Source organism: Aspergillus japonicus, assembly GCF_003184785.1.
Source record: "Aspergillus japonicus CBS 114.51 unplaced genomic scaffold BO86scaffold_77, whole genome shotgun sequence".
Classification (NCBI taxonomy): domain Eukaryota; kingdom Fungi; phylum Ascomycota; class Eurotiomycetes; order Eurotiales; family Aspergillaceae; genus Aspergillus; species Aspergillus japonicus.
The window spans coordinates 21155-43848 of record NW_020291714.1 but is presented as its reverse complement, the minus strand read 5'-3'; the positions used below and the strand labels follow the sequence as shown (position 1 = coordinate 43848).

At 54.1% G+C, this 22694-nt stretch overlaps 12 protein-coding genes across 12 annotated transcripts; 5 read left to right on the top strand and 7 right to left on the bottom strand.

Moving 5' to 3' along the window:
* The first annotated feature begins 108 nt into the window (after positions 1-108).
* BO86DRAFT_392816 (mitochondrial 54S ribosomal protein uL6m) lies at positions 109-1241 on the top strand. The gene is made up of 3 exons (XM_025672887.1): positions 109-410; positions 491-604; positions 685-1241. The coding sequence occupies exons 1-3, from the start codon at positions 137-139 to the stop codon at positions 1056-1058; spliced, it is 762 nt and encodes a 253-aa protein (XP_025523159.1). The 5' UTR covers positions 109-136; the 3' UTR covers positions 1059-1241.
* On the bottom strand, positions 1136-2660 carry BO86DRAFT_392815 (3'(2'),5'-bisphosphate nucleotidase). The gene has a single exon (XM_025672886.1). The coding sequence runs from the start codon at positions 2528-2530 to the stop codon at positions 1277-1279; it is 1254 nt and encodes a 417-aa protein (XP_025523158.1). The 5' UTR covers positions 2531-2660; the 3' UTR covers positions 1136-1276.
* Positions 2661-3326: 666 nt separating this feature from the next.
* Positions 3327-4984, top strand: BO86DRAFT_225292 (LSB5 family protein). Its single transcript, XM_025666953.1, has 4 exons — positions 3327-3463; positions 3625-3776; positions 3827-4840; positions 4919-4984. Exons 1-4 carry the CDS (start codon positions 3449-3451, stop codon positions 4929-4931), a joined length of 1194 nt encoding a protein of 397 aa, XP_025523157.1. The 5' UTR covers positions 3327-3448; the 3' UTR covers positions 4932-4984.
* On the bottom strand, positions 4985-5328 carry BO86DRAFT_225293 (uncharacterized protein). Its single transcript, XM_025666954.1, has one exon. It carries the CDS (start codon positions 5227-5229, stop codon positions 5038-5040), a length of 192 nt encoding a protein of 63 aa, XP_025523156.1. The 5' UTR covers positions 5230-5328; the 3' UTR covers positions 4985-5037.
* Positions 5329-5869: 541 nt separating this feature from the next.
* On the bottom strand, positions 5870-8579 carry BO86DRAFT_422505 (uncharacterized protein; the record flags this gene model as incomplete). The annotated part of the gene is made up of 2 exons (XM_025675345.1): positions 5870-7794; positions 8573-8579. 2 exons carry the CDS (start codon positions 8577-8579, stop codon positions 5870-5872), a joined length of 1932 nt encoding a protein of 643 aa, XP_025523155.1.
* Positions 8580-8707: 128 nt separating this feature from the next.
* BO86DRAFT_392812 (MFS multidrug transporter) lies at positions 8708-10625 on the bottom strand. The gene is made up of 2 exons (XM_025672885.1): positions 10356-10625; positions 8708-10302 (listed from the first exon to the last, which is right to left on the bottom strand). Exons 1-2 carry the CDS (start codon positions 10552-10554, stop codon positions 8858-8860), a joined length of 1644 nt encoding a protein of 547 aa, XP_025523154.1. The 5' UTR covers positions 10555-10625; the 3' UTR covers positions 8708-8857.
* A 1332-nt stretch (positions 10626-11957) lies between these two features.
* On the top strand, positions 11958-13164 carry BO86DRAFT_392811 (uncharacterized protein). Its single transcript, XM_025672884.1, has 4 exons — positions 11958-12427; positions 12491-12616; positions 12672-12875; positions 12928-13164. Exons 1-4 carry the CDS (start codon positions 12424-12426, stop codon positions 12942-12944), a joined length of 351 nt encoding a protein of 116 aa, XP_025523153.1. The 5' UTR covers positions 11958-12423; the 3' UTR covers positions 12945-13164.
* Positions 13165-13236: 72 nt separating this feature from the next.
* Positions 13237-14574, bottom strand: BO86DRAFT_392810 (DUF2011 domain-containing protein). Its single transcript, XM_025672883.1, has 3 exons — positions 14408-14574; positions 13773-14331; positions 13237-13699 (listed from the first exon to the last, which is right to left on the bottom strand). Exons 1-3 carry the CDS (start codon positions 14431-14433, stop codon positions 13292-13294), a joined length of 993 nt encoding a protein of 330 aa, XP_025523152.1. The 5' UTR covers positions 14434-14574; the 3' UTR covers positions 13237-13291.
* An 808-nt stretch (positions 14575-15382) lies between these two features.
* On the top strand, positions 15383-16353 carry BO86DRAFT_225252 (LAMTOR1/MEH1 family protein). Its single transcript, XM_025666952.1, has 3 exons — positions 15383-15514; positions 15669-15823; positions 15911-16353. The coding sequence occupies exons 1-3, from the start codon at positions 15464-15466 to the stop codon at positions 16215-16217; spliced, it is 513 nt and encodes a 170-aa protein (XP_025523151.1). The 5' UTR covers positions 15383-15463; the 3' UTR covers positions 16218-16353.
* Positions 16354-17063: 710 nt separating this feature from the next.
* On the bottom strand, positions 17064-18572 carry BO86DRAFT_441015 (E2 ubiquitin-conjugating protein UBC8; the record flags this gene model as incomplete). Its single annotated transcript, XM_025676223.1, has 6 exons — positions 17064-17602; positions 17665-17846; positions 17922-18036; positions 18095-18127; positions 18250-18290; positions 18517-18572. 6 exons carry the CDS (start codon positions 18570-18572, stop codon positions 17466-17468), a joined length of 564 nt encoding a protein of 187 aa, XP_025523150.1. The 3' UTR covers positions 17064-17465.
* Positions 18573-19359: 787 nt separating this feature from the next.
* On the top strand, positions 19360-20434 carry BO86DRAFT_225207 (ubiquitin-like protein ATG12). The gene is made up of 4 exons (XM_025666951.1): positions 19360-19745; positions 19942-20141; positions 20206-20327; positions 20386-20434. The coding sequence occupies exons 1-3, from the start codon at positions 19490-19492 to the stop codon at positions 20263-20265; spliced, it is 516 nt and encodes a 171-aa protein (XP_025523149.1). The 5' UTR covers positions 19360-19489; the 3' UTR covers positions 20266-20327; positions 20386-20434.
* On the bottom strand, positions 20361-22086 carry BO86DRAFT_392806 (3-methyl-2-oxobutanoate hydroxymethyltransferase ECM31). The gene is made up of 2 exons (XM_025672882.1): positions 21303-22086; positions 20361-21196 (listed from the first exon to the last, which is right to left on the bottom strand). Exons 1-2 carry the CDS (start codon positions 21789-21791, stop codon positions 20576-20578), a joined length of 1110 nt encoding a protein of 369 aa, XP_025523148.1. The 5' UTR covers positions 21792-22086; the 3' UTR covers positions 20361-20575.
* Between the last annotated feature and the right edge of the window lie 608 nt (positions 22087-22694).

Below are 22694 nucleotides of genomic sequence, written 5' to 3'. Positions count from 1 at the left end.
CCAACCCCGATCTATATGTCCTCTCACGTGATCTGCACTAACCGGATTAGGGAGACAGGATCTCCGGACAAAATCCGTCCGCATTAAAAGAATCCCAGACTAGTCAATCAAAACACCAGTCGCAACCCACGCCGCCATGTCGAATCTCCTACCCCAGAGCTGCCTCCGGCAGTTTGCGCGGAGCTCCCTGAGAACGGGCACTGCGTCTGCTCGTCCCGGTTCAGCCTTCGCTCTCCCTCTCCGGACACAACCTTTCTCGACCACTTCCCCGACACAATCGCGGAAGGGCAGTGCCCCGATTACCGTTCCCCCGGAGGTGTCTCTTAAGTTCATCGATCTCCCGGTTGTCGCCGTGAGAGGAAACGCCGAGGAAGCCCCCAAGGTTGCAATTGAGGTGTCGGGCCCTCTGGGTGAGTCCCCGTCTTTTCTGAACTTCCCGCCCGGCGAGGAAACCCCTCTTATGGTATTTCTAACGAGAAGTGAATGCTAGGTAAAATGACCCTGAAAGTTCCTCCCTTCGTCAACATCGAACACGATGAAGCCCTCCGGAAGGCCACTCTCTCCGTCCAGGACCGGGAGATCAAACACCAGCGTGCTATGTGGGGTATGTCGATAACCTTTTCTCACCGGAAATTACTTCTCTGCTTTGGAACGGGCCGACTGACTGGAAGATGATGAAATCAGGCACCATGCGCTCGCACCTACAAAACTACATTCTGGGAGTGTCGGAAGGTCACATCTGTATCCTGAGTATGGTCGGTGTTGGTTACAGAGCCACGATCGAGTCTCAGGCGACCACCGTCAAGTCCCAATTCAAAGGCCAGAAGTTCGTCTCCCTGAAGGTCGGATACTCTCACCCGATTGAACTCCCCGTTCCGTGGGGAGTTAAGGCCAGCACACCCCAGCCGACCCGTATCCTGCTCGAGAGTGTCAACAAGGAAGTCGTGACGCAGTTCGCGGCCGAGATCCGCGAATGGCGCAAGCCCGAGCCCTACAAGGGCAAGGGTATCTTCGTCAACGGAGAGACCATCAGATTGAAGGCCAAGAAGATTCGGTGATCGGGTGTCGTTTATACCTTTGGGGGATTTTTCCTTTTCTTTCCTTTTTTTACCTGTATATGTATATCGGAGCATGGTTCTCTGGGTTCGCGACTGGTATTTTGAAATTTGTGTACTTTTAGACGCATCTAGCGTGGATATAGCTTGACAGATTATGTAGCCAACATGAAAAAAAAAATCACACAATCTATGCATAACAGGAAATTCGTAACCTCTTTTTACAACTTCAGAACAACCTTCACGGCGTCGATGACCTGGTCGTGGATGGCCGCGGGGGCGGCGACGACACCCTTGTTGGCAGCCAAGGTCCGGCCCTTGCTGAAGTCCAATTTCTGACCGTAGATATCAGTCACTTGACCGCCCGCCTCGCGGACGATCAGATCTCCAGCGGCGTGATCCCAGATCTTCTCCTGGTAGTCCTTCTTCACCGGCAGGCGCAGGTAAATGTCACCAGCTCCTCTGGCGATCGAGCAGTACTTGGCCTGGGAGTCCAGACGCACACTGGGGGCCGTGATACCGAGACGCTCGGCGACGGCGGCGTTGTCACCCTGGGCGGAGTGGGCAGCTTCGACGCCCTCGCAGAAGACGGCCTGGGCGATGTCCGGCACGGGGCGCATGGAGATTGACTTGCTCTCGGCGAGACCGGCGTTGGTCAGGGGTCTGCTGATGGCTCCGACACCCTGGATAGCGGAGAAGAGGACCCCGTTGCCGGCGCCGCTGGTCTGCTCCGCACCGATTCCGGCGGACAAGGTCTCGGAATCGTTGACGGGCAGGTTGGGGCAGCCGATGGCTCCAACCTTGACATCACCGTCCTCAATCAGGCCCAGGCAGACGGCGTATTGGCCGCCGCGCAGGAAACCCTTGGTGCCGTCGATGGGGTCCAAGGCCCAGACGCGACCCTTGGCACCACCAGCGCTTTTGCCCTCGTCGATGATGTCCAGCATCGCTTCCTCGCTCGGCAGGGCGCCGCCCAGAAGGTTGTCGCTCTCGCTGTCCTCCAACTTGATGTCCTTGACGAGTCTCCAGATCTCGGCGCTCAGCGCCTTGTCCTCGCGGAGGGTGCTGGCCTCCTCCTCGGCGACGATCTCATCGTTGGGGAAATTCTTGCGGATGGCCTGGATGATCAGAGCCTGGGCTCCAAAGTCGCCGATGGTGACAGGAGACTTGTCATCTTTGGAGACGGTGCCCTTGGCCTTCTCGTTGAAGACTTTCTGGGTGAGGAGAGTTGCGCGCTGAACGGCGAGTTCAGCGATGTAGCGTTCTTGTTGGTAGGCCATGGTCGCGGGTTGGGTGTGAGGGATGGAGGAGGAATAGAAGTGGGGGAGAAGAGGAGAGAGTAGATGGTGGCGGGCTTTTAAGATGATGCTGACTCCCAGTAGCAGAGTGGAGCAGACGACGAGACGGGAGAAGATGGAGAGTCGCGGTTTGCGGATGGAGCTGGGATCTGCCGAATTCGGAGACCGAAGACCCATTCCAAGCTCACGCCAGAGGGGTCAATTGGGAGGATTGGGGGATTGGGGGATAATTACTGAGTAAGTGACTTTCTGTAGAATATCAATTGCTTTCAATTCCTCCTCTACATGTGTGGGTAGTGATTCTTATAAATTTCTATGTGTAGGTGTTTCAATAGAAATGGGGAACGAAATACCCCTCCTCTCCTTTATCCAGGAATGGGGCAGTGAGTACGTAATTGGGTCTGCGCGGCATCGGAAAGAGGAGCCCCAGGCCAGAATCAGGCACTGATTTGATTGTATTGTCTCTTTTCCCCGCACTAGACCCAATGGGGCAACTGGCGAGGGGCACTACGAATCAGTCACGAGATTGCAAGTGCAACGGAGTCACGGACACTCTCTCCGTCTACTTAATGTTGTTTATCAAACCACTGCACACTGCACACATCCACCCGCATGACGTTGGAGGCGCTCATTCGGTGTTCCTTCGTCTGTTCTCTTCCCTCGTGCGTGCATCTTTCCTTTGGGATCTTCCATCCGAAATTCAAAGCAGAAACACACTCCACCCTTATCTGCGGGTTGGGCTGAGGACTGCACCCGCCAAGGACAAGCCCACAGTTCCCCCCCCCCAGACACTCACTGTCTACACGTCACCGCTCTGCGCTTTTCCTGCGCTTCTCCTCAATATACCCTAGTCCATCCGAATTGGGATCTGCATAGGGACTCTACAATAGCATTATAGGTGTACATCACATCAAGTGTCTCCGCTTCGGAATCACCTCATCCCTCTCAACCACATTTTGCGACCCTGTCCGGAGCAGCCATTGTTCATTTGCGCATGTGAAAGTACTCGCTACCTTTACCGGTCCGCAGTACCCTCGCAAACCACACGACTTCTTTTAACGGCCGCATTTGCTCTAAGACACATTCTTAAACACCATGTTTCACTCCTCGGTAAGTCTATCTGAAATCCACGCGACGGGCCAATCCCACTGCCGTCCGGACAGCAGACCAGCACTTGAACAAACAATCGTCTCTGCTTTGTTACATTTTGACTGAACGCCGGACCATCCATCAGTCCACCTCAAGTGCTGATCACCTTGCTACTCTCATAGAAGCCATACACCGCCGTGACGGTGCAAATCGAAGTACTCACTAGCGAACAATACGATGTCGAAGACTCCAGTGGAATTGTCGACTTGATCGAAGCCATTCGCATACAAGCTAGTGGGCCGCGGGAGGCCAGTCGTGCGCTGCGCAAGAAGCTGTCAGTCGAGCCAGCCTTTCCCTCTCCCAATCACTAACGACCCCCTGCAGCAAGTATGGCAATCTCCACCGCCAACTACGAGCGCTCACGATCCTCGACTTCTTGATACAGAACACGGGCGACCGGTTTCTGCGCGAATTCGCGGACGAGCCCTTGCTGGAGCGATTGCGCATCGCTGCCACCGACCCCGTCTCTGATCCCCTGGTCAAACAGAAATGCAAGCAGTTGTTCGGACAATGGGCCGCATCTTACAAGGACACCCCCGGCATGGAGCGGGTGACGGCGCTCTACCGCCAGCTGCCCAAACGCAAGCAACCGGCTACCCAGGCGAAGGCCAAAGTGTTGCGCGACTCGGCCACATCCGACGAGCCCGTGATGGGGCATACGGTGTCGGTCTCCGCCGGCAACGGACCCGCGACGGTCCTCAGTGGGCCGAAACACAAGCACACATCCAGCCGCTCTTCGCGCAAGGAGAAGAAGGAGAAGAGGACGCTCAGCCGCAGTTTCAGCCTGGACAAGGAGAAGCCGGAGATTCTGCAGACGCTGGCGTCCTCCTCGGTCGCCAGTACGAACCTTCTCAACGCGCTCAAGTTGGTCAACCGTGAGACCCACCGGGTCAGCGAAGATGCAGAGGTCCTCAACCGGTTTGAGACCTGCAAGACGCTGCGGCGACAGATCCTGCGGTACATCCAGCACGTTGAAAGCGAGGAGTACCTAGGCAGTCTGATCCACGCCAACGAGGAGCTCGTCACGGCGCTGATGGCCTTCGAGGTCCTGGACAAGAGCGTCGACTACGACAGTGACAGCGACCAAGACGTGATCGAGAGCGGCTGGACCCCGGACCGCGATGACCTCCCCGAGTCCTTCGCCGGGTTGACGGTCAACCCGCCTAAGCCTCCGCGTCCGCCCCGGCCGCTCAGCTTATCCATGCCTTCCTCCTCGTCGAGACGGAAGACGTACAGTGACAGCGAGTCCGAGACCGATGAGGACGACGATGAGAACAATCCGTTTGGGGACCGGAACGAAATCCGTACCCCTGCCTATGAGAGAAGTGAACCTACCTGGTATGTACACCCACCCACCTCGGAAGTCCAGCAGCCTTTTGTTTCACCCCTCAAAACCATGACTAACCCCCGTTGCAGGAAGGAAGTCTGAATGCTTGACGTGTTTTGTTTATGTGAATGTGTGTTTATCAAAGACAGGACGGCGTTGCTTTTTGTCCTTTCCGATGGCGCTCAGATTCCATGGCCCTTTCTTCATCCTAATTTTTCTTTCTTGTGCGCTTCGACTTGTTCATGACCCGAATGCTACTTTTATTATACTCTATCTTATTCAGCAACGCCTTGAGACGGTCGTCTAGCCTGATTTCTTCTTGAGGCCTCGGGGAAGAAATGTCCCTGTCACTCTCTTCCAACGGGAGTTTTACTCTATGGTTTTGCTTATTGTCATCCATTTCCCGCCTGTTTTCGATCCTCAATCTCAGGAGCTAGAAGCGTTCGAGAAAAAGAATATTCCTACCTACAAGAACAATCAACCGAAAGAGAAAATTCTTACATAGTTTCATTACCGATATAGATGCAGTGTGTTCAAGTATGCAAGACTATGGATCACAAGATTCAAAAAATCAAGGCTAACTTCAAATCCGACACCGACACCGACACCCTGCTAGAACTAGAACAACCCCCTCCCCGTTGTTATTTCAGTGAAATGGTATGCAATATTTGGAGGAAGAAACAAAGATTATGACAGAAAGCAGGCACAAAAAGGTATTTCCCAGGTTGGTTGGTGGTCATCATCGTGATCAAGGCCAGTCTATATAGGTAAGAACAATCACTCGGAACGCCAGGCAAGAAAAGAAATATGATACTGTAGGTGGAGAAAGGCAAGGGTGTGTAAGTGGGGGTATTATGAATATGAAGCAAGCATTCATTCGGGTTATTGCCATTTGTGTGTGCGGATTTCCAGCCCTTAGATGGCTCCTGGGGGAGCGCCGGGTGGTGAGGATAAATTGTATGGATATTTGCAATGTTGGTCCGGAGGTGAATAAGGATAGTAGGGGGAGGGTGCGCGGTCGGAGAAGGAGGAGATTGAAGTTACAGCACCTTCGTCTTCATCCACTCACTCGTCCCCACGCCGAGGTTCAGCCCGTTGCGCGCCCACCAGGTGCGCACGCGCTGCTCGGCGCCGGAGACCGGGTCGGCGTCCTCGAGCGCCTCCTCGATGTCGCAGGTCTTGAACTCGACGCGCAGGCCGCTGCGGCGCCACCACTCCAGGACCGCGTCGTGGCCGTTCTTGGTGGGGCCCACCAGGACCTGGCTGTCGAAGATCATCTTGGCGCCCTTTAGCCGGTGCCAGAACTCCAGGACGTGCACGTGGCCGTGGGTGCTGGCGATGCGGGCGACCGATTCGCCGTGCGTGTAGGGGATCCCCGAGGCGTCCCACCAGGCCAGGGAGGCGGTGCGGCCGGATTGGGCGGCTAGAAGCACGGATTTGCCGACCTTCAGCGGGATGCGGGTGCGACGGCTACTGGCGAGGACGGGGTTTGAGGAGGTTGAAGGGGAAGTGGAGGAGGCGCGCTTCCACCAGTCCAGCACGGCGACTTGGCCCTCGGCGCTGGCGGCCTCGAGGGCGCGCTCGGTGTACCGCAGTTCCAGGCCGGAGGTGCGCCACCACTCCAGCACGTTGACGAAGCCGGCCCGCGAGGCGCCGTCCATTGCGTCGGTGGTGTAGTCTTTGTTCGGGAGGTCAGGGGCGTCGCGCCACCAGGTCAGAAGGTTGGGGTTGCCGTAGATGGCGGAGGCTCGGTAGGGGAGGACGCTGAGGAGAGAGGTCGTCCAGAGGAGGTCGTGCTGTTTCTCAATGAGGTAGGAGAGGATGTCGGTTCGGGAGAATTTGAAGATGAGATGAAGGGAGAGATCGGAGAGGGGTTTCCAGCGTGGGAGGCTGTCGATGCGCTTCTTGATCGCCGCGAACGATCCTCGCAGGATGGTGTACTCGAGCGAGGCCGGTGTGGACATTTTCAGCAGGTGATTCTGCCATTCTTTGGGCACGGGGAGGTTCGTGGGGATGCCCACAGCCTTGGCGATCTCCCAGTCGTGTAACTGGTCCTCGAAAATATTCAACCAGAGCTCCATCGGTAATGAGCGCGGACCATGTTCGGTCTTATTCAGGCGATATAGCAAGTGTCGCGACATGGCTGAGGGCACATCCCCGGTCTGCGTCGGTTCCGGCGGCCCGCTCGAATTATCTGAAGGTTGGCCGGAGATAGGATGTGTTTCCGAGAAAGATAGTTTCAGAGTCTGTTCGATCGTGTCGTGGAGAACCTTCAATCCATCCCAGGGCAATTGGATCAATTCTTCTGTATCCCCGGGCTTCCACAGCACTGGCGTGACAATCTTGATCCAGGACCAATATTGCCGCACCTCCCAGAGCTGCCGTTTGCTGAGCGGATGGTTCCATTCCGACACGGTCATGCCTGGAATGAGCACGACCGGTTTCGACGACATCCAGCCCCGGAGCAGCGCCAGCGTGAGGGTGTTGGTCAAGCCCGACAGCATGGATCCCAGAGCGCCCGCATCGATCGGCGCGACCAGGAGCATGTCCGCCCAGTCGCACAGCTCCGCCGCCTTGGCCTTCAGCCATTTCCGCGCGCCCGTTTTCTTCTCGAAGGTCTGACTATCCACCGTGTCCATGTAATGGGGGACTTTGCTGGCGCTCGAGAGCAGAGCCGAGGGCTCGTCGGTGATCAATCGTAGCTCGATGTCCGGATTCCGCACCAACGAGGGGAGTACATTGTCGACGAACGCGCTATCAGTGGAGAGGAGTAAACGTTTTCGACGGCGGGTCGAAGGGCCAGCGACATCTTTCATTTCATTATCTATGCAGGATCCGACCATACTTGTATGCGCAGTGACCATTTCCTCGCTCGCAGAATCCACCTCCATTTCCGAGGACCAAGCAGCTTTAGAGACCACAGTTGCAACGGTAGATGTCGTGGAGATGCTCGTCCCGACCCCGACTGCCATAACAATCCGATTCAAGAAGGGCAAGGGAAAAAGGGTGTCACAAAGGAGAATTGGTCGATCGGACCGGGGGTGGTGTGTGTGTGGTATGGGCCTTGCGCACGGTATTATAGCTGAGTGAGCCCCCGAGTCGTCCAAGCTAGAACAGGGCCGTGAAGAACAAGGCTTGCCGACAGGGATCGTCACCAAAGCAAATTGTACCTGTCACCGTCAAGGATACTAATCGCAACCAGGGCAATGCTCGCGTTGAAAAGAAGTGGAGAAGAACAAGGCGGTAAGATAAAGAGGGAAAGGGAATGTGTAGAAGTGGCAGGGCAATTAATTGCAACCCAAGAAGGCCGTTCTCCTCCCAAATGTTGAACTACCGAGTGCAAGCCATGTACAGGAAGTCAAGAGGAGGCGGACCTCGAAGCAACAGCACGTGTTGAACGACTGGTGGTCTGATCGGAGGAAGTAGGAGGGAAAGGAAGCGGTGTGTTGGAGAATGGCCGAGCGGGACTTGCAGAAGAATACGTAAAATCGCAGATGGGGAGGAAGCTTGGGCGTGAATTTGGTAAGGCAGGCGTCGCCACGTCTTTTCGTTTGCTGCACGCCACCAGGTTTGTACTCATAGATATGGGTATGTGTAAAGAGGGTGGTGGATGATGATCTCAGGGTGATGAGAGCACTGTGAGGGGGTCAGGGGGTAAGGGTGTAAGGGAAACAAAAAAAGAGGGACTGTCACAACCCACTGCAAGCAAGGAGAGTAAAGAAAGAAGTCAGTGGCACACTGACTGGCCATGCATGAGGAATGGTTCCATTAATCATGAACCTGAAGGAGACAGACAAATTGAACGAATGCCGTTGGAGAAAGAACCGCCAAGATGAGCGGAAGGGTGGGAAATGTGGGGCCTCAGGCCACCCAATCCCCGATGATGTATTCATTAGGTAGTCTTTTCCATTCTCTGAGGCTTTCTACTCTTCGACTACTCTTTTCCCAAGTACATACTTTGTATACCTTGTAGTGTATGTGGTGTATGCAGTGTATAGTGCACCCCTCGACTACAACTCAACCCAGCTCTAATCATCACGGCGAGAGAGGTTCGAGTGCAACTTATGCTCCCGCATCCCCATGCTAACCAACGCTCCCAGCACCGCCAATCCGAGCAGTGTAAGGAATACCGCCCGTAAGGAGTCGATATACGCATCCAAGACCCCTGGGATCCAGTCCGCAGGGAGACGGTGGATCTCATCCAGACTGTCTCGGATCTTGGAGATCAGCTCTCCCGCATGTTCCCGATCGCCGAATCGTCTCCATAGCCCCGACTTCAGAATGTTCTGAAAGACGGCGGAGGCCACTGTAATGCCAATCGTGCTACCCGTGCTGCGAAAGGCGTAAGATGCAGATGTGATAACCGCATGATGTTCGTGGTCCACGGCAGAGATAAGTGCCACCAGGGTAAGAGTCAGCATACTGCCGTAAGCCGTGCCCATCAGAAAGAAGTAGATAAAAGGGAGCCACGACGGAGTCGTGAGGGACAAAGTGCTGATCAAGATGGAAGCGATAACCAGAAGAGTCAGGGTGATGCGGACAAACACCTTGTAGCGTCCTGTGGAGCGCATGAGAACGCCAGCCCCCAGCGAGCCAATGGACGTGCCGATGGCTTGCGGAATCAACCGCACGCCTGCGGCAGTAGCGGAGAGGCCCTGGACCTGGAAGAACAAGGGCAAGTAGAACAAAAGCCCGAAGACGGTCATGGTGCTGAACCAATTGGTCAGGCAGGCAGAAAAGACAGTCCGATCAAGAAGAAGCCGGACTGGGATAACCGGCTCCGCCGCAATCTTGGCTTCAATATAGAGGAAGAGGGCAAACGACACGGCGGATAGCGGCAGCGAGACCAGGATGAGCGGGTGCGTCCATGGCACTTGGTTCCCACCCGTGTTGAGCCCGAGCAGAAACAACACGAGCGTGGTGACCAAGGTCAACGCTCCGAAGAAGTCAACCCGCTTCAGTTTGGCATCGTCGGTGTCCTTGACTGGCACTTTTACCATGACAGTCACCAGAATGCCTGACACCACAATGAAGGGCACCTGGATCAGGAAAGCCCACCGCCATCCCAGCGTGTCGTTGATCCATCCGCCAAAGACGCCACCCAGACCACTTCCAGCACCGTAGCAAATATTCCCAATTCCCTGCCAGATCCCTCGCTTCCGGAGCGGGACTAGGTCCGAGTTGATGATGGTCGAGATGGCTGTCAGACCACCGCCTCCAATACCCGCAATGACACGACCCGCTATGATAGCACCTTCGCTTTTGGCCAGTCCACACATCAGCGTCCCCGCAGCGAAGAAGACATTCGAGAATACCAGTCCTGCCCGACGAGAGAATATATCCGTCAGGCGACCGCTCAGCGGCTGGAAGGCGGCATTGGATATCAGATAGGACGTGGCCAGCCACGATAGCAGAGACAAGGAGTGGAAGGACGAGGAGATCGGAGCGCTCAGGGTTGCAACAATCGTGGTATCTAGTTACATTAAGCTGGGGAGTTAACAGAGGAGTCGAAAGAAAGTCACGCACCCAAGGCAGCAAGAAAGACGCCCACCCAGACACTCCCCATCACCAGGATCAGCTCCCTGGTGGTGGGTTCGTCGGCTAACGGAACCGGAGAGTCACCCGGCTGATTGAGATCATCTTGCCTTTGGTCCCCAAGAAGAGGAGTCTGCTCCGATACCGGCCTTGTGGACGGGATATCTGCTGCGAATTGACCAGGGGACATCTCTATATTGGTATCGAGGTCTATTCACTGTACAGCGACATCTGACAGCGCGGGAAGTTGGGAGGTATTCCAGATAGAGTGCAAGGATGACGATATCTCCCGCGCGGCAAGGCGGCAGAGAGATCGGTGGTGGTTGGTTAGTCAGCCACCTTTCATTTTGTTTCCAGTCACCAAACAACAAGTAAATTGATTAGGAACAACTTTCTTCACTCCAGAGATAAGGGCACAAGTCTCAGACTTTAGAGATACCATGTCTGAAGCAATCTCGCATGGTAGTTGCAAGGATCTTGACAGAGAGTCTTCTACCCCTGTCCCAATCATCAATCATCCAGACCTATTTAGTCATGATTTTTCTTCTGCTTGCCGAAAGCCCTAAGCTACCTGCAATCGGAGCCTCTTGCCCCTGACGAAAAGAACAGAGCTGGCCATCGCTCTCGCGCATAGCCTATTTATGGACTAGACCTATCAATCCGGTACCCATGCCGGCCGTCACTAGTCACTAGTCATCCAATAGATAACTCGATGACCTCAGGGTGTTGAGAAGCCTTGAAAAAGAACCAGATGCGAGGCCAGCGCGATCTTGAACAGAATGGCAGCACAGACATCTGCTGAAACACGATTTCAACGCTGCTTGCAGTTATTAATCGATCTCGTCATGAGACAGGCCCTTGCCAGTTGGACGGCCCAAGATGCATTTACGCAGCCAGCCCGAAATGAAAACGACTGTGATAGATGAAAAGTGAAAGATTAGAGGGGGGTCAAATGGACCCTGGGAAATTTTATCCATTTCTTCTTAGTCCTCGTTTTCTTTCGCTTCGCACCGCTGTAAGAACATCTACAAGGTAAAGAGGCTTGCATTGCAAACCTGGCGGTGTTCAAGCTGGATCCATGTTTAGGGCAATTTCCGTGACTTCATATAGATGACCCCACCAGAGCAAGTGGTTTGGCTCAAATAGCTTCAAATAAGCGTATTACCAGGACCTTCCTTTAAGTAATAGTGGATCAGTAGCTCGTTTGTTTTTATCATCATCGGTATACTAAGTCGTCAGATCCTTCGAGTAGCATGTAAGAAATTTCTTTTCTGACAGGTTAGACCTTTGTGTTCCCTCCCCCCTGAATTGAAAGTCATGTTCCCGTTTGGACCAGCAGTTTAGGAGGGGAGTTAGGGTCTCCCGAGATCGCAACAACTCATCTCCGGTCAACAACAAGAAGCTGGGACGGGCGGTTTAGGAATCATCTCGTTTACGAACGGACATACACCAATGGTGTAAAGGAAGCCACCATGGCAAGAAGGAGAATAGTCGGGCCCAGATCGACTGGTTCGTGGCCAATAGATAGATGATGGGGTGACTCTTCGTCCGTTCTCGAACCATACGGAGTCGTCCACCAGCTCGACTTTCAAACGGAGCACTACCAAGATTAGTCAATTGGTCCATGTCAAATCTTTTCCCTTTTATTCTCCCCTGATGGGCACGGTGGACCTGAAACAGGTGCCTGCGGGGTCGTGACGGTGGAAAATGAAGCCTGCAAACAATAAAGAAAAAAAAAAAGGAGTCAAAAAGGGACGTGGTGGTGCTAATGAAAAAGAAAGGAGGCAGCAATAGGCAAATTAGACAGGCAGACGATCATCACCATCAGGACCGTGCCCCCGTCACGTGGAATACAAATACCTACTGGGACTTGCGAAGTCATTGTCTGCTTTGTTCTTTGTTCTCTGTTTCCAGTTCTCTAACCTCAGTCACTCTTTTGACCACATCCTCAACAACTACTTCATCGTCGTGATCTTTAGCCGGTTACCTGCCAGGCTTCATCTACTCGCTTCTCTTCTACCATCAGTTACCTCTACCTAATATCTCCATATTATTCAAAATGGGTTCGTGCCATTGCCTTTGCTATTTGAACTGATGAGAAGAAGATTAGCTAACGTTGAATGCAGCGCCGGCTTTCATTGCTAAGTTGAAGCTTAAGCTCAAGTCTATCTTCCGTAAGAAGAAGACCGACCAGGAGGATTCTGAAGCCACTCCTGCTGCTGATGTTGCTGCTGCTGCGGAGCCCCAGGCTGGTGAGTAAAGCGACTATGAATGCCCCATGGAAGCACTGATGGCTAATGATACCAGATGCCCCCGCTGAGACCCCCGCCGAGGGAGCGAAGCCGGAGCCTACTGAGCCTGTGACATCCTCAACTGCCCCGGTTCTGGAATTGAACACGGGCGCACCAACCGCAGAAACCGTGGCGGAGGACCACGCCGCGGAGAAGAAGGCCGAGGCCGCTGCTGAGGCTGCTGCCGACAAGCCTGCCGAGACTGTTGGGCAAGCGAAGGGTAAGCCAGTCATCACTCAACAACGAGGCCTTGACTAACAGTTTGCGTCTAGCCGAAGAGTCGAAGTAACCGAACTCATGGCGACGAGCGATGCGTTGTGATCTCCACGCATTTTCCATTCTTTCACCCTCGAATTCCTTAATACCTTGCATCTCATACCCAGCATTGACTGCTACCGATTTCCTTGTGCTCTGTGGTCGATATCATCTTCTCAAAATACCCTATCTTGTTTGTATTAGCTTGGCCTTCCATACCGTTTTAATCGTCTGAACCGAACTCGAAATAGATCGACATGTGCGGAGTTAGTCGCAGTAGAAGTGTAAAATTCGTAAAAGAAGATAATTGTTGAACATGATATCGGCACGGGTATCATAGGCTAAAAATGAATGGTAGACATAATACACTTTCGAAGGGCCTTAGTCACTTCCTCCATCTGAGGAAGCACCTTCATCCATCCTAGCAGCCTGAGCACCTTGGCCTTCGGCTGTGCCAGCGGCAGCGGCGGCAGCTGCTGCAGCGGCCTTTTGTTCTCTGGCCTTTTGTCTCCGCTTGAGCTTCTGCTCGCGATTCTTCCGATTGCGTTTCTCTGCTTTACGTTGCTCCTCCTCTTCTTGCCGCTTCTTCGCTTCATCCTTGGCCGAACGGCGCTTCCGCAGCTGGATGCGCCGCTTCTTTCCAGGCTTTTTGCTGGAAAGCGAGACCCTCTCGGGCGGCTCGACCACACAAATCGTCGGCTGGGTGTCGATATCACCTGCACTCTTTGCTCCCTTCGCCTTCTTCTCACTCTTCAGATGAACCACTTTCCAAGGAAGGTAACAACCAGGCTATAAGAAATACAGTTAGCCAAGCGCGCTCCTCACGTCAGTGGGCTCAAGAGAAAAGAGGTAGGACACTTACCCACGGCACCTGAGCGAACCCCAGCATCTGCAGCCCAGATACTGCCACCTCCTCAAACTGCTGCCTCTTCGCACGGAGCATCTCCTCCTCTGAGCTGTCCGCCTTTCCCCCCGTCATCGACCCGGGCGCGGTGAAGTAGTGGCCATACCCACGGAAGGGGTTCACCAAGCGGCCATCCTCCAGACCTCCGGCCCCGGGAGTAGGAGACCGGACGCGGATTCGTAGTTTCTGCGCCACCCCCGCCGCGGGGGCGGGGCCCGTCCCTTTGCTCTCGTTTGCGTCCTTGTCGTCCGACGTCGCACCAGCCAAGGGTTTCGTGGCTGTCGCCGGGGCAGGAGCACTGAACAACCGGAATTCAAACTCTTGTTCCTCATCCTCCGCTTTGTGCTCGTTGTCCTGTGGTTGGGTGGCTTCAGGGGCGGCGTATGCGGGTGCGATCAGGGCGTCGAGATTGAGCAATTCCCCGAGGCGCTGCTGGACATCCGGAAGCGCGGATTCAGGGGGCGGGGATGCGGGAGGTGATTCTGAGTCTCTGGAGAGTAGCTCATCGCGTCGAACGCTGATAGGGGAGCTCTGTTAGTGGGATTGTGGGGTTGGAGGGCAATGCAAAGCGCAAGTCGTGGAAATCGGCATACCGTTTTGCCATGGGAAGGTCAAACATGGTGTCGTGTCGGTTTTCGGGAAGCGGTCACCAATCGAATGCGAGAAATAAGCAAGCTAATGCTTTTTGAAGGGGTCGATCGCGTTACAGATCCGTTTATCTGCACTGCGTGCTGGATGGTGACGGTGACTTTGTTGCCAGTTAGAGGATTGCGGGTTAGCGGTGGAAACGAAAAATGTCGGCCGTCGGCCGCGGACAGCTTTATTTCCACCGGTGGTTATCCGGTGCGGCCACGGCCCCGGAGCATTGGCTGTATGCATTGCGCTTGTTCAACCCATCAACCTGAGAGATGGGTTGGACATGTCTGATTGCTGAATTCAGGAAACAATTGGACTGGGGATATGTTTCGAAACTTGTTTCTAGAGTTTTCTCTGTTTGCATGAACCGATTGTTCATTTCTATGCCCTCGAATCGGCCGATGAGAGCAATGGGTTACAAGGAGAAGGGCTGTTGGAAGGAATGCCATGACAGTCGACCTTCAGTAGCTGTTTTCTGTGCTGAGTGACTCTCTACACGCCTACTGGTACAATCACATCTTTATCCCTCTAGCTACTCTCCTACAAGTAGGGAGTAACTTATGCATTGTGCTACCACTGTATAGTATAGTGGCTGGATGATGGGTTAGCGCCACGCACGGGCCACATCTGTCGGACGGATTGGGCATAGATAGAAGATGCCCGCCAGCCCGTGGCATTCATTCATGCGGTTGACGGAGACTCCACTGACGGACGCCTCACTATCTCGACTTCTACAACCACCAACAACTCGTTCCAACCCACCCCCCCCGCCCCAACCCCTCCTTCACCTTCAGTATCACCGCCTGGTGCGCTTCTGTCCATTTCACTCCGCAAATCAACCTTCCTTTGAATTGAGACCGTCCCTCGTTAGCCAGCTCGCTTTGATCGCCCAGTTCAACCCGTGTTATCTCTCATCCCCAGCCAACGTCACACCACGTCCAGAACAAGATCCTTTGCTCTCGCCTTGACTAGAATACACCACCACCAGACCCAATCGACCTTCAACATTCGGAATGGGTATTTGCGCCTCATGTCTGGGGCGTAGTCCCCCAGAAAGCCAAGATGTGCGTTTCTCATTACCCCCTTCAATTTCACGTCTTCTCCTGAGCCAGACATTGCGCCGAAAGCTCGCCGCGCAGACCCTTTTATTTCAGAATAACATACCATTCAACAAAATGCCAAAGTAAACCCCGCTAACACACACTGCCAATTGCATAGGGCGAATCCTCCCGCCTCCTCGAAGAAGACATCTACAACCAACCCGGCTACGGCTACGGATCCCTCAACAACGCCAGCCCCGGCAACCACCCGGACCCAGGCTATCTCAAGCGCGAGCGAGAAGCGTTAGAAGCCATCTGCCAAAGAGCCTCGGAGTAAGCACATACCAGCGCTTGCTTCCCTATTCCATCTGATTCTGTGCGAGAGCGAGCGAGCGAATAACTGAATTTGGAAATCTACAGCTCCGTCATCGACATCTGGTCGATCCAACCGCAGCCCCATCTCCAACCGCACGCGACCCTTCCCAGCGCCGTCGTCGCCCCCTCCACCTCGACCGCAGAAGCCCCTCCGCCCGTCAAAGTCACGAAAACAGACACGACCCCGCCGCGCGCGCCGCGCCGATCCGCCGCATCGCCCAAACCCGGCGGGACGGTCCCCAAGCATTGGGGGGAGGTGGTGATCAACACGCGCAAGAACCGCTCGCGGCCCGGTTCCAGCACGGATGAGGACGGGTCGAGGGATGTCTTTGGGGTGTTGAAAGTGACTTAAAGCCATCCTCAAATCAACATCGACGAGAACAAAAAGAATAACCCAACTGGGGGCGGGGGAAGGGCAGGGAGGGAGAGCGCGACACGGACGGTGTTTCCGTCTGAGCTGAAGACCAGCAACCAGGCAACACTGCGCCAGCGCTTTTCGAGCTGTTGCTTAAACAGACATAAGCAACTTGACTCCAAGATGAGGTCGCAAAGACATTCTCCTCATCGGTCGGCAATCCTCTCTCCCTCCCTCCTACGCATCCTCAAACTCATCTTGCATTAACATGGGTCGCCGGGCGACGGGCGTTTTATTGTCAATCTTTTCGATCTTCCGTTCTTCTGCCCCCTTCTTTGAGCCTTCATATCTACCTTTTCTTCTTCTTCCTTCCCATCACCATCTGATGGTAGATTCCCATGTTGGATCTTTCTTTCCCCCTTTTCATAATACCCTGGCTTAGCCCTGTGTCCTTCCTCTTCTTTTCACTCTCTTTGATTGTCGGATTCTTTTACAGTTTTGTCTTTGTCATGTTCCTCTCTACTTTGGTCTCTCCGTGATGTGGGGTACGCATGAGCTGTTATCCTGCCCAATCTTTTATGTACGATGATTGTTGCCCCGGCCACTTCAGACTGAGGCGCACGTTATTTTTCAATTGAGATCTATGACCTAGACATTTGTCGGTTGTGCTACTTTGCAGATAGACTGTACCTGATTGGCATGGAATTTGGAATTTTCTGTATTATCTTGAGAAACTCGACGTGGGGAAAGAAAGAGATGGGACGTCACTGGTAGGTAGTGAGTGGTACGGTACACCTAAGCTGCACAACTTGACAGCCAGCTCAACCCATCCTCCAGCATCCCCAACAACATCCTCATGACGAGGAATAAAGACAATTCAATTGCACCAGCGGACTTCAGCAGAGAAAGACAAAAAAAAAAAAAAAAAAAAAAAAAGAACTCCGCCAAGGAACGCCTTCCAGCCTGACACCGGCATGTGATCTCACTTGATAAGATAATAAAAATAAATCGCAAATCGGGAGAAGGGAAGCAGAAGATGGAGGCGGAGAGGTGTGAAAAAAAGGACGAGGCAATGCCAATGCGATATAGATGGGAGTATAATGTCCAAATCAGGAGCAGAGAAACGGGCGGAAAAGAAAGTGACTGAAATCAGTCTAGATGCAAGGGCATGGTTGCGAAGGATTGTGTGTGTGTGAGAGAGAGAGAGAGAGAGCGGAGTGGTGAGAGCGGTCGGTTGGGTTTCCTTTAAACATCATCCATCGTACCGGCCGGCTCCTCGCCACCGGATTCATAGCTTCCGGCCGAGCTCAGCTCGTCTTCCGACTCGGTGTCTTCGCCGGCGTCGTCGACGGCATCTTTGCTGGCGTACTTGGCAACATACTCTTTTCAACGCGGGTTAGTTTACTGGGGGTCTGGCCGAAGGTGAAGGAATGTATCCCCTTACCTTTCACTTTTGCATCGTAGGTCTTGGGCTCGCGCATGAGCATGGCTGCTGCTTCACCGTTGAGGGGATCGGACGGGTTGGGGTAGCGGAGGAGCTGAGGGAGGAAGACCTCGAAGATATTGATCATGTCGTACATGGGCGACCAGGTCTGGTTGATGACGTCGAGGCAGACGGAGCCGGAACTGGGTGGAGAGAAACCAAAGGTGAGTTGGGGCAGACCATGGGGGGTCGAGTTGTTGGGAAACTACGGCACGTACAGCTCATCAATGTTCGGGTGGAAGATCCGGTTGACGAACCCGATGCTGGGGCTCTTGTACGGGTATTGATCAGGGAGTTCGACGTGGATCTTCCAGTGGCCACCAGCGAACGGAGCTTAAATTTGGTTAACAAATTCGACTTGGATTAAATCGTGGAATGCGAGAACACCCACTCTCCTCCGGGCCCTTGAAGCGGACGTAGAATTCTTGCCTGGTAGTATATTAATAACTCATGAATCTCAACTGCGAATCCGGACGCAATGAGACGTACACTAGACCGATTGTTAGCATATGCAGCACATCTTGGTCCAGAATGGCAGCAGCGTACTATTATCATTGACCAGAGTCACCTCATAGTCACTCATCAACCTAGTTGTCCATCAGCATGATGCCTGTCTATCCCACCCCGCTCGAATTGTCTTCATGAATACTATCTCCATCGGCGGCGTAGGTACAGGGGAACGGCGTGAACCGGGGCGCATACATCCTGTGAACCCGTAGTTAGCTACTATGCAATCGCGAGGCACGTGTGGTATAGCATACTTCATAACCTGTCAAAGAACACCAACGTCAGCATTTACGCCACTCCCGTCACAGGTGCGGGAGGAGGATACTCACATCGGTCTCGATTCTCCGCTTAGGGCTGCTCATTTTGACAGATTGACGGACTTGTGGTTCTCGTGGATGATGTTTTCCAGTACGGGGGTAACGCGATCGGGTCCCAGTAAGGCCAAGCGACGAGAAATGTCAGGGTGTTGGAGGTTGAGGTCTTCCCCAAGGTCGAAGCGGGGAAGCAATGAGCGGGGCGAATCTGGGTAGCGATAGGGCAGATGCAGAGGGCCAAGGCGCTGGATTAATGGATCTGGTTGCAGAGAACGCAAGGACAGAGTTAGAGGTAAGGGAGCGAGTTGTGTAGGAAGTGTGAGAAAGAAAGAGGGTATGAGGGGATAGAAGAAGAGGAAGCGGGAGGAGAAAGGGAAGTAAGTAGAAGTAGTACAAGAGCGAAAGGTGGGATGGAGATGAGGTGAGTGGGTGAGTGAGTGAGTGACGGAACCGCAGTTTAGTTTGACGGGTCAGGCCCGGCAGTCACTCAGTCCCTCACTGTACTGTACAGTACATAAGGAGGCGGTCAGGCGCTGGTTTGGATAGTGCAGTGAGTGTACTCCGTACTGTACATACTGTACTCCGTACTCCGTAACTTGCTCCGTACGACTACACTACGCTCCACTACACACTCCACTACGCTACAACAATTTCTCATTTTGGAGCCCGCCAGCTATCGACATCCTGGCATCTGCATCTGCATAGTGGCCCAAGGACTAAACCTTCACTGTACCCCAACTGCAAGCCGGCAATCCTTCGGGAGCATATGGGTGTATTTCGGCCTCAGGTGTCGACTGCCGGGCTGCCTGTCATCTGCGCTGCCCGGATGAAACGCAATCATTAAGCTATGCCAATAATTGAACTAGACATCAATAACACCACCACCCATCGACATACAATTCCCTTTCTAGACAAGGGTATCGTCACACCTTCGAGTGCTATCTTGCAGCCTCGACGAAATCAACATGGACTCCCCCTCCCCCCACGGCCCCTCAGCCCGCAACTCCCCCAACCCCGATCAAACCAGCCTCCCTCGCAGACCAGCCCAGCGCACGCAATCATCCGACTCCTCAGCGTCTACGGCGCAACATACGCCCATCCCCGATGACAAGCATGGCGCCGATCTACCGATGAATCTATCCGCCTCCGTGGTGTTGACCAGTCTGCCCCGCGATGCCCACCAAGCACTGGCGGATGCAGAAGCCGTAGACAAGGGCAAAGGCAAGTCCAGTACTCGTCGTATATGCCCATCAAGCAGCAGCAAGCAGCAGCACTCCCAATCTTTGAACTCTCTTTTGCCAAAGATCAGCGGCCCCCGATCCGATCGATCGGTTCCACAAGCCAAATCGCTCGCCCACCTGTTGCCCGCCTAACGTAGAACGTCCTGAAACTAACCAACACAACCAAAATCCCGCAGTCACCGTCCGATTTCAACCTCTCCCCTCGGCCCCCATTCTCAAAACCCGGGTCTTCAAGGTCAGCGCTTCGCAGAAGTTCGAGACCGTCGTCAACTTCCTTCGGAAGCGGCTGGACTGCAAGGAGACCGACTCGGTCTTCTGCTACGTCAATAGCGTCTTTGCGCCGGGGTTGGATGAAGGGATTGGGGGGTTGTGGCGGGTAAGTTCGTCCTTCTGGAGGTGTTGCAAAGAGGACGCTTGGATTCTGATCTTTTCGTGTCTAGTGTTTTAAGACGGATGAGCAGCTCATTGTTGCGTATTCTATGACCCCTGCCTTTGGATGAAAGACGTATCCGGGGTGTAAGTTGGACACTGGAGGGGAAATTGCTACCGCTTTGGCTTACAGGTTTGTCCGCTGAACAACACGACTAACAGCTCGCTAACTGCCCTCTTGAGGCTCAAAGTGGATGGTCTTGACGATTTTATGAACAGAGTCTCCTATGGGAGTATGATTAGGGAACATGGAAATGGAAAGGTATCTATACAAAAGTAGACGGCGCATCAACCAGCGACAGGGATTCCACCGGGGTATGTAAAGCGATAGAACCGCGCAAATGAAACCGAATGATCAACGTTTCTGAGCGAGGAAGAAACTCAATTGTCCTGGCCTTCTTCGACGATTCGCTCGAACTCCGCCAGCTCCTCCTTCGGGATAGCATAGGTGTACTGCTCCGACGGATAGGCGCGGCTCTTGACCTCATCGCGATACTGCTCAATGCCCTTGATGGCCTCCCCCCAGACATCGGCGTACTTCTTGACGAACTTGGGGAGGAAGCGGCCCGGCGGGAAGTTGCCGGTCATGTCGATCTGCACCAGCACCTGGCCAGAGCAGCCATTGCCGGCCCCGATGCCGATGGTCGGCACGCGCAGCTTCTGGGTGACGATGGCCGCGATCTCGGCGGGCACCGCCTCGACGACCATCATGAACGCCCCGGCCTCCTGCACCGCGCGCGCGTCGCGCAGCAGCCGCAGCGCGCCCGCCGTCGACTTGCCCTGCACGCGGAACCCGCCCAGCGAATGCTGCCGCTGCGGCGTGAGCCCGACGTGCCCGACCACGGGGATTCCCGCCTGCGTGATGCGCTTGATCGTCGGCGCCATCTCCTCCCCACCCTCAATCTTGACCCCCTGCACCCGCCCTTCCTTCACGATGCGAATCGCCGACTGCAAGGCCTGCTCCGGGGAGACCTCATAGGAGCCCATGGGCAAATCGGCAACCTAACCCGACGCAAAAGGAGATTAGCTCCCAGCTCAAAGCCAGCCTTCCCTGCTTCTCCTTCCTTCCTCCCTCCCTTCCCATCCGTAGATAAAAGTAAAAACATACCGTAAAAGCCCCCTTCACCGCCCGCGCCACACTGCGACAATGCAGCAGCATCTCCTCCATCAGGATCTCACTCGTATCCTCCATCCCCAGCGCCACCATCGCCAGACTATCCCCGACGAGCACCATATCCATCCCCGCCGCCTCGGCCACATGGCCCGACGGGAAGTCATGCGCCGTCAGCATGGTGATTGGCTCCCCGCGCTTGTACATGCCCCGCAGCGTCTGCAGGGTCACCTTCTTCCGGGCCGGGGCGGCGGTAGCAGCACCCAGCGGGGAGTGCGAACTGTGTCGGATCTGGGTTCGCGGTAGACCATATTGCGCGCAGAAAGAGAGGGTGGGTTGTGTGAGGGCGGGGAGGGGGCGAGATGTTTTTGTTGTGGTAGTGGTCGGAATAGGGCGGGAGAAAGCGCCGCAGACAGACGAGGGGATTGACCGACACCGGCGGAGGGAGGAGGAGAGGAGGGTCGCCGGGGTTCTTGACGATGCCATGACTGTTCTTTCTTTTGTGGTGTACGACCGATTGAATCTGTTAAAGCGTGGAGGATGGATTGGGGACTGAGAGAACGAAGTTGCAAGCTTCAGGGAATTTTTCCCCGCAGCACCAATCCAATCCACCAGTCAGTCCAAAACCCAGGTCAGATGAGACGGAGAGGCGAATATGACACCGAAAAAGAATAACAAAGATCCGAATGCGGCGAAGGGGATGGAATTCGTTAGTGTAGATAGACTGTGTAAGGCGAATGCTGTGACGTAGATCGTCGCAAGTGATCACTTTTTTTTTTTTTTTTGCCTTCCGGCGGGATGTACGGTACTGTCTGTAGCTTGAACGGCAAAGCTAAGCTACCCCAAATACCTCGAACCGGATTTCCTTCAACAGAAAGAAGAAAGGAAAAGAAAGATTGAGTTTGTTGGTCACTAATGAATTATATGAAGTATGATCGTAGACAAGAATTCCCGCCCGCAGCCGGTAGTTCAACCTTTATACCACCGACCCTATATACTCCGTAAGCTGTGCTGGTATATGCAGCGTAGTCCCGAGCATCATCACACACCACAAAACCAGGATTGATTCCGAGGTCCCGAGGCGTTTACTGTACAGTATCCCCGGCATGCTTGGCTACGGTTCGAGTTTTGCTGGAAAAGCAAGCTACAGCGTAAATCTCAGATCAAGTGCCGATGGACTGATATCTACGGCGTAGATTGTTGATGGTTGAGAAAAGCGACTGCTCGCGTGCTGGTATATGCGGCGTAGTTGAAGTACCTCCCAAGAGTTTTGAATCTTAGTTCCCTTTTGTCCGATTCTGCCGGTCTTAATGTGCCCTGTCGGGGCGATTGTTGGGCGGGCCCAGGGCACTCGGTGGGTTGCCACTGTATCTCATTGGTCGGAGAGGG

What these genes read in the sequence shown, in the direction of transcription:
- BO86DRAFT_392812 (XM_025672885.1), bottom strand. Translation starts at nt 10,554, where the DNA reads ATGTCCCCTGGTCAATTCGCAGCAGATATCCCGTCCACAAGGCCGGTA. An exon ending in CGTCTTTCTTGCTGCCTTGG is followed by an intron (nt 10,303 to 10,355) that starts GTGCGTGACTTT and finishes TAATGTAACTAG; the next exon opens with ATACCACGATTGTTGCAACC.
- BO86DRAFT_225293 (XM_025666954.1), bottom strand. Translation starts at nt 5,229, where the DNA reads ATGGATGACAATAAGCAAAACCATAGAGTAAAACTCCCGTTGGAAGAG.
- BO86DRAFT_392806 (XM_025672882.1), bottom strand. Translation starts at nt 21,791, where the DNA reads ATGGCATCGTCAAGAACCCCGGCGACCCTCCTCTCCTCCTCCCTCCGC. An exon ending in CGGTGAAGGGGGCTTTTACG is followed by an intron (nt 21,197 to 21,302) that starts GTATGTTTTTAC and finishes GCGTCGGGTTAG; the next exon opens with GTTGCCGATTTGCCCATGGG.
- BO86DRAFT_392815 (XM_025672886.1), bottom strand. Translation starts at nt 2,530, where the DNA reads ATGGGTCTTCGGTCTCCGAATTCGGCAGATCCCAGCTCCATCCGCAAA.
- BO86DRAFT_392810 (XM_025672883.1), bottom strand. Translation starts at nt 14,433, where the DNA reads ATGTTTGACCTTCCCATGGCAAAACG. An exon ending in GACCTTCCCATGGCAAAACG is followed by an intron (nt 14,332 to 14,407) that starts GTATGCCGATTT and finishes CTCCCCTATCAG; the next exon opens with CGTTCGACGCGATGAGCTAC. An exon ending in GGTTCGCTCAGGTGCCGTGG is followed by an intron (nt 13,700 to 13,772) that starts GTAAGTGTCCTA and finishes TATTTCTTATAG; the next exon opens with CCTGGTTGTTACCTTCCTTG.
- BO86DRAFT_225207 (XM_025666951.1), top strand. Translation starts at nt 19,490, where the DNA reads ATGGACTCCCCCTCCCCCCACGGCCCCTCAGCCCGCAACTCCCCCAAC. An exon ending in AGCCGTAGACAAGGGCAAAG is followed by an intron (nt 19,746 to 19,941) that starts GCAAGTCCAGTA and finishes AAAATCCCGCAG; the next exon opens with TCACCGTCCGATTTCAACCT. An exon ending in GGATTGGGGGGTTGTGGCGG is followed by an intron (nt 20,142 to 20,205) that starts GTAAGTTCGTCC and finishes TTTCGTGTCTAG; the next exon opens with TGTTTTAAGACGGATGAGCA.
- BO86DRAFT_225292 (XM_025666953.1), top strand. An exon ending in CGTGCGCTGCGCAAGAAGCT is followed by an intron (nt 3,777 to 3,826) that starts GTCAGTCGAGCC and finishes GACCCCCTGCAG; the next exon opens with CAAGTATGGCAATCTCCACC.
- BO86DRAFT_225252 (XM_025666952.1), top strand. Translation starts at nt 15,464, where the DNA reads ATGGGTATTTGCGCCTCATGTCTGGGGCGTAGTCCCCCAGAAAGCCAA. An exon ending in GTCCCCCAGAAAGCCAAGAT is followed by an intron (nt 15,515 to 15,668) that starts GTGCGTTTCTCA and finishes CCAATTGCATAG; the next exon opens with GGCGAATCCTCCCGCCTCCT. An exon ending in ATCTGCCAAAGAGCCTCGGA is followed by an intron (nt 15,824 to 15,910) that starts GTAAGCACATAC and finishes GGAAATCTACAG; the next exon opens with CTCCGTCATCGACATCTGGT.
- BO86DRAFT_392811 (XM_025672884.1), top strand. An exon ending in TGCTGCGGAGCCCCAGGCTG is followed by an intron (nt 12,617 to 12,671) that starts GTGAGTAAAGCG and finishes TAATGATACCAG; the next exon opens with ATGCCCCCGCTGAGACCCCC.
- BO86DRAFT_392816 (XM_025672887.1), top strand. Translation starts at nt 137, where the DNA reads ATGTCGAATCTCCTACCCCAGAGCTGCCTCCGGCAGTTTGCGCGGAGC. An exon ending in TGAGGTGTCGGGCCCTCTGG is followed by an intron (nt 411 to 490) that starts GTGAGTCCCCGT and finishes AGTGAATGCTAG; the next exon opens with GTAAAATGACCCTGAAAGTT. An exon ending in ACACCAGCGTGCTATGTGGG is followed by an intron (nt 605 to 684) that starts GTATGTCGATAA and finishes TGATGAAATCAG; the next exon opens with GCACCATGCGCTCGCACCTA.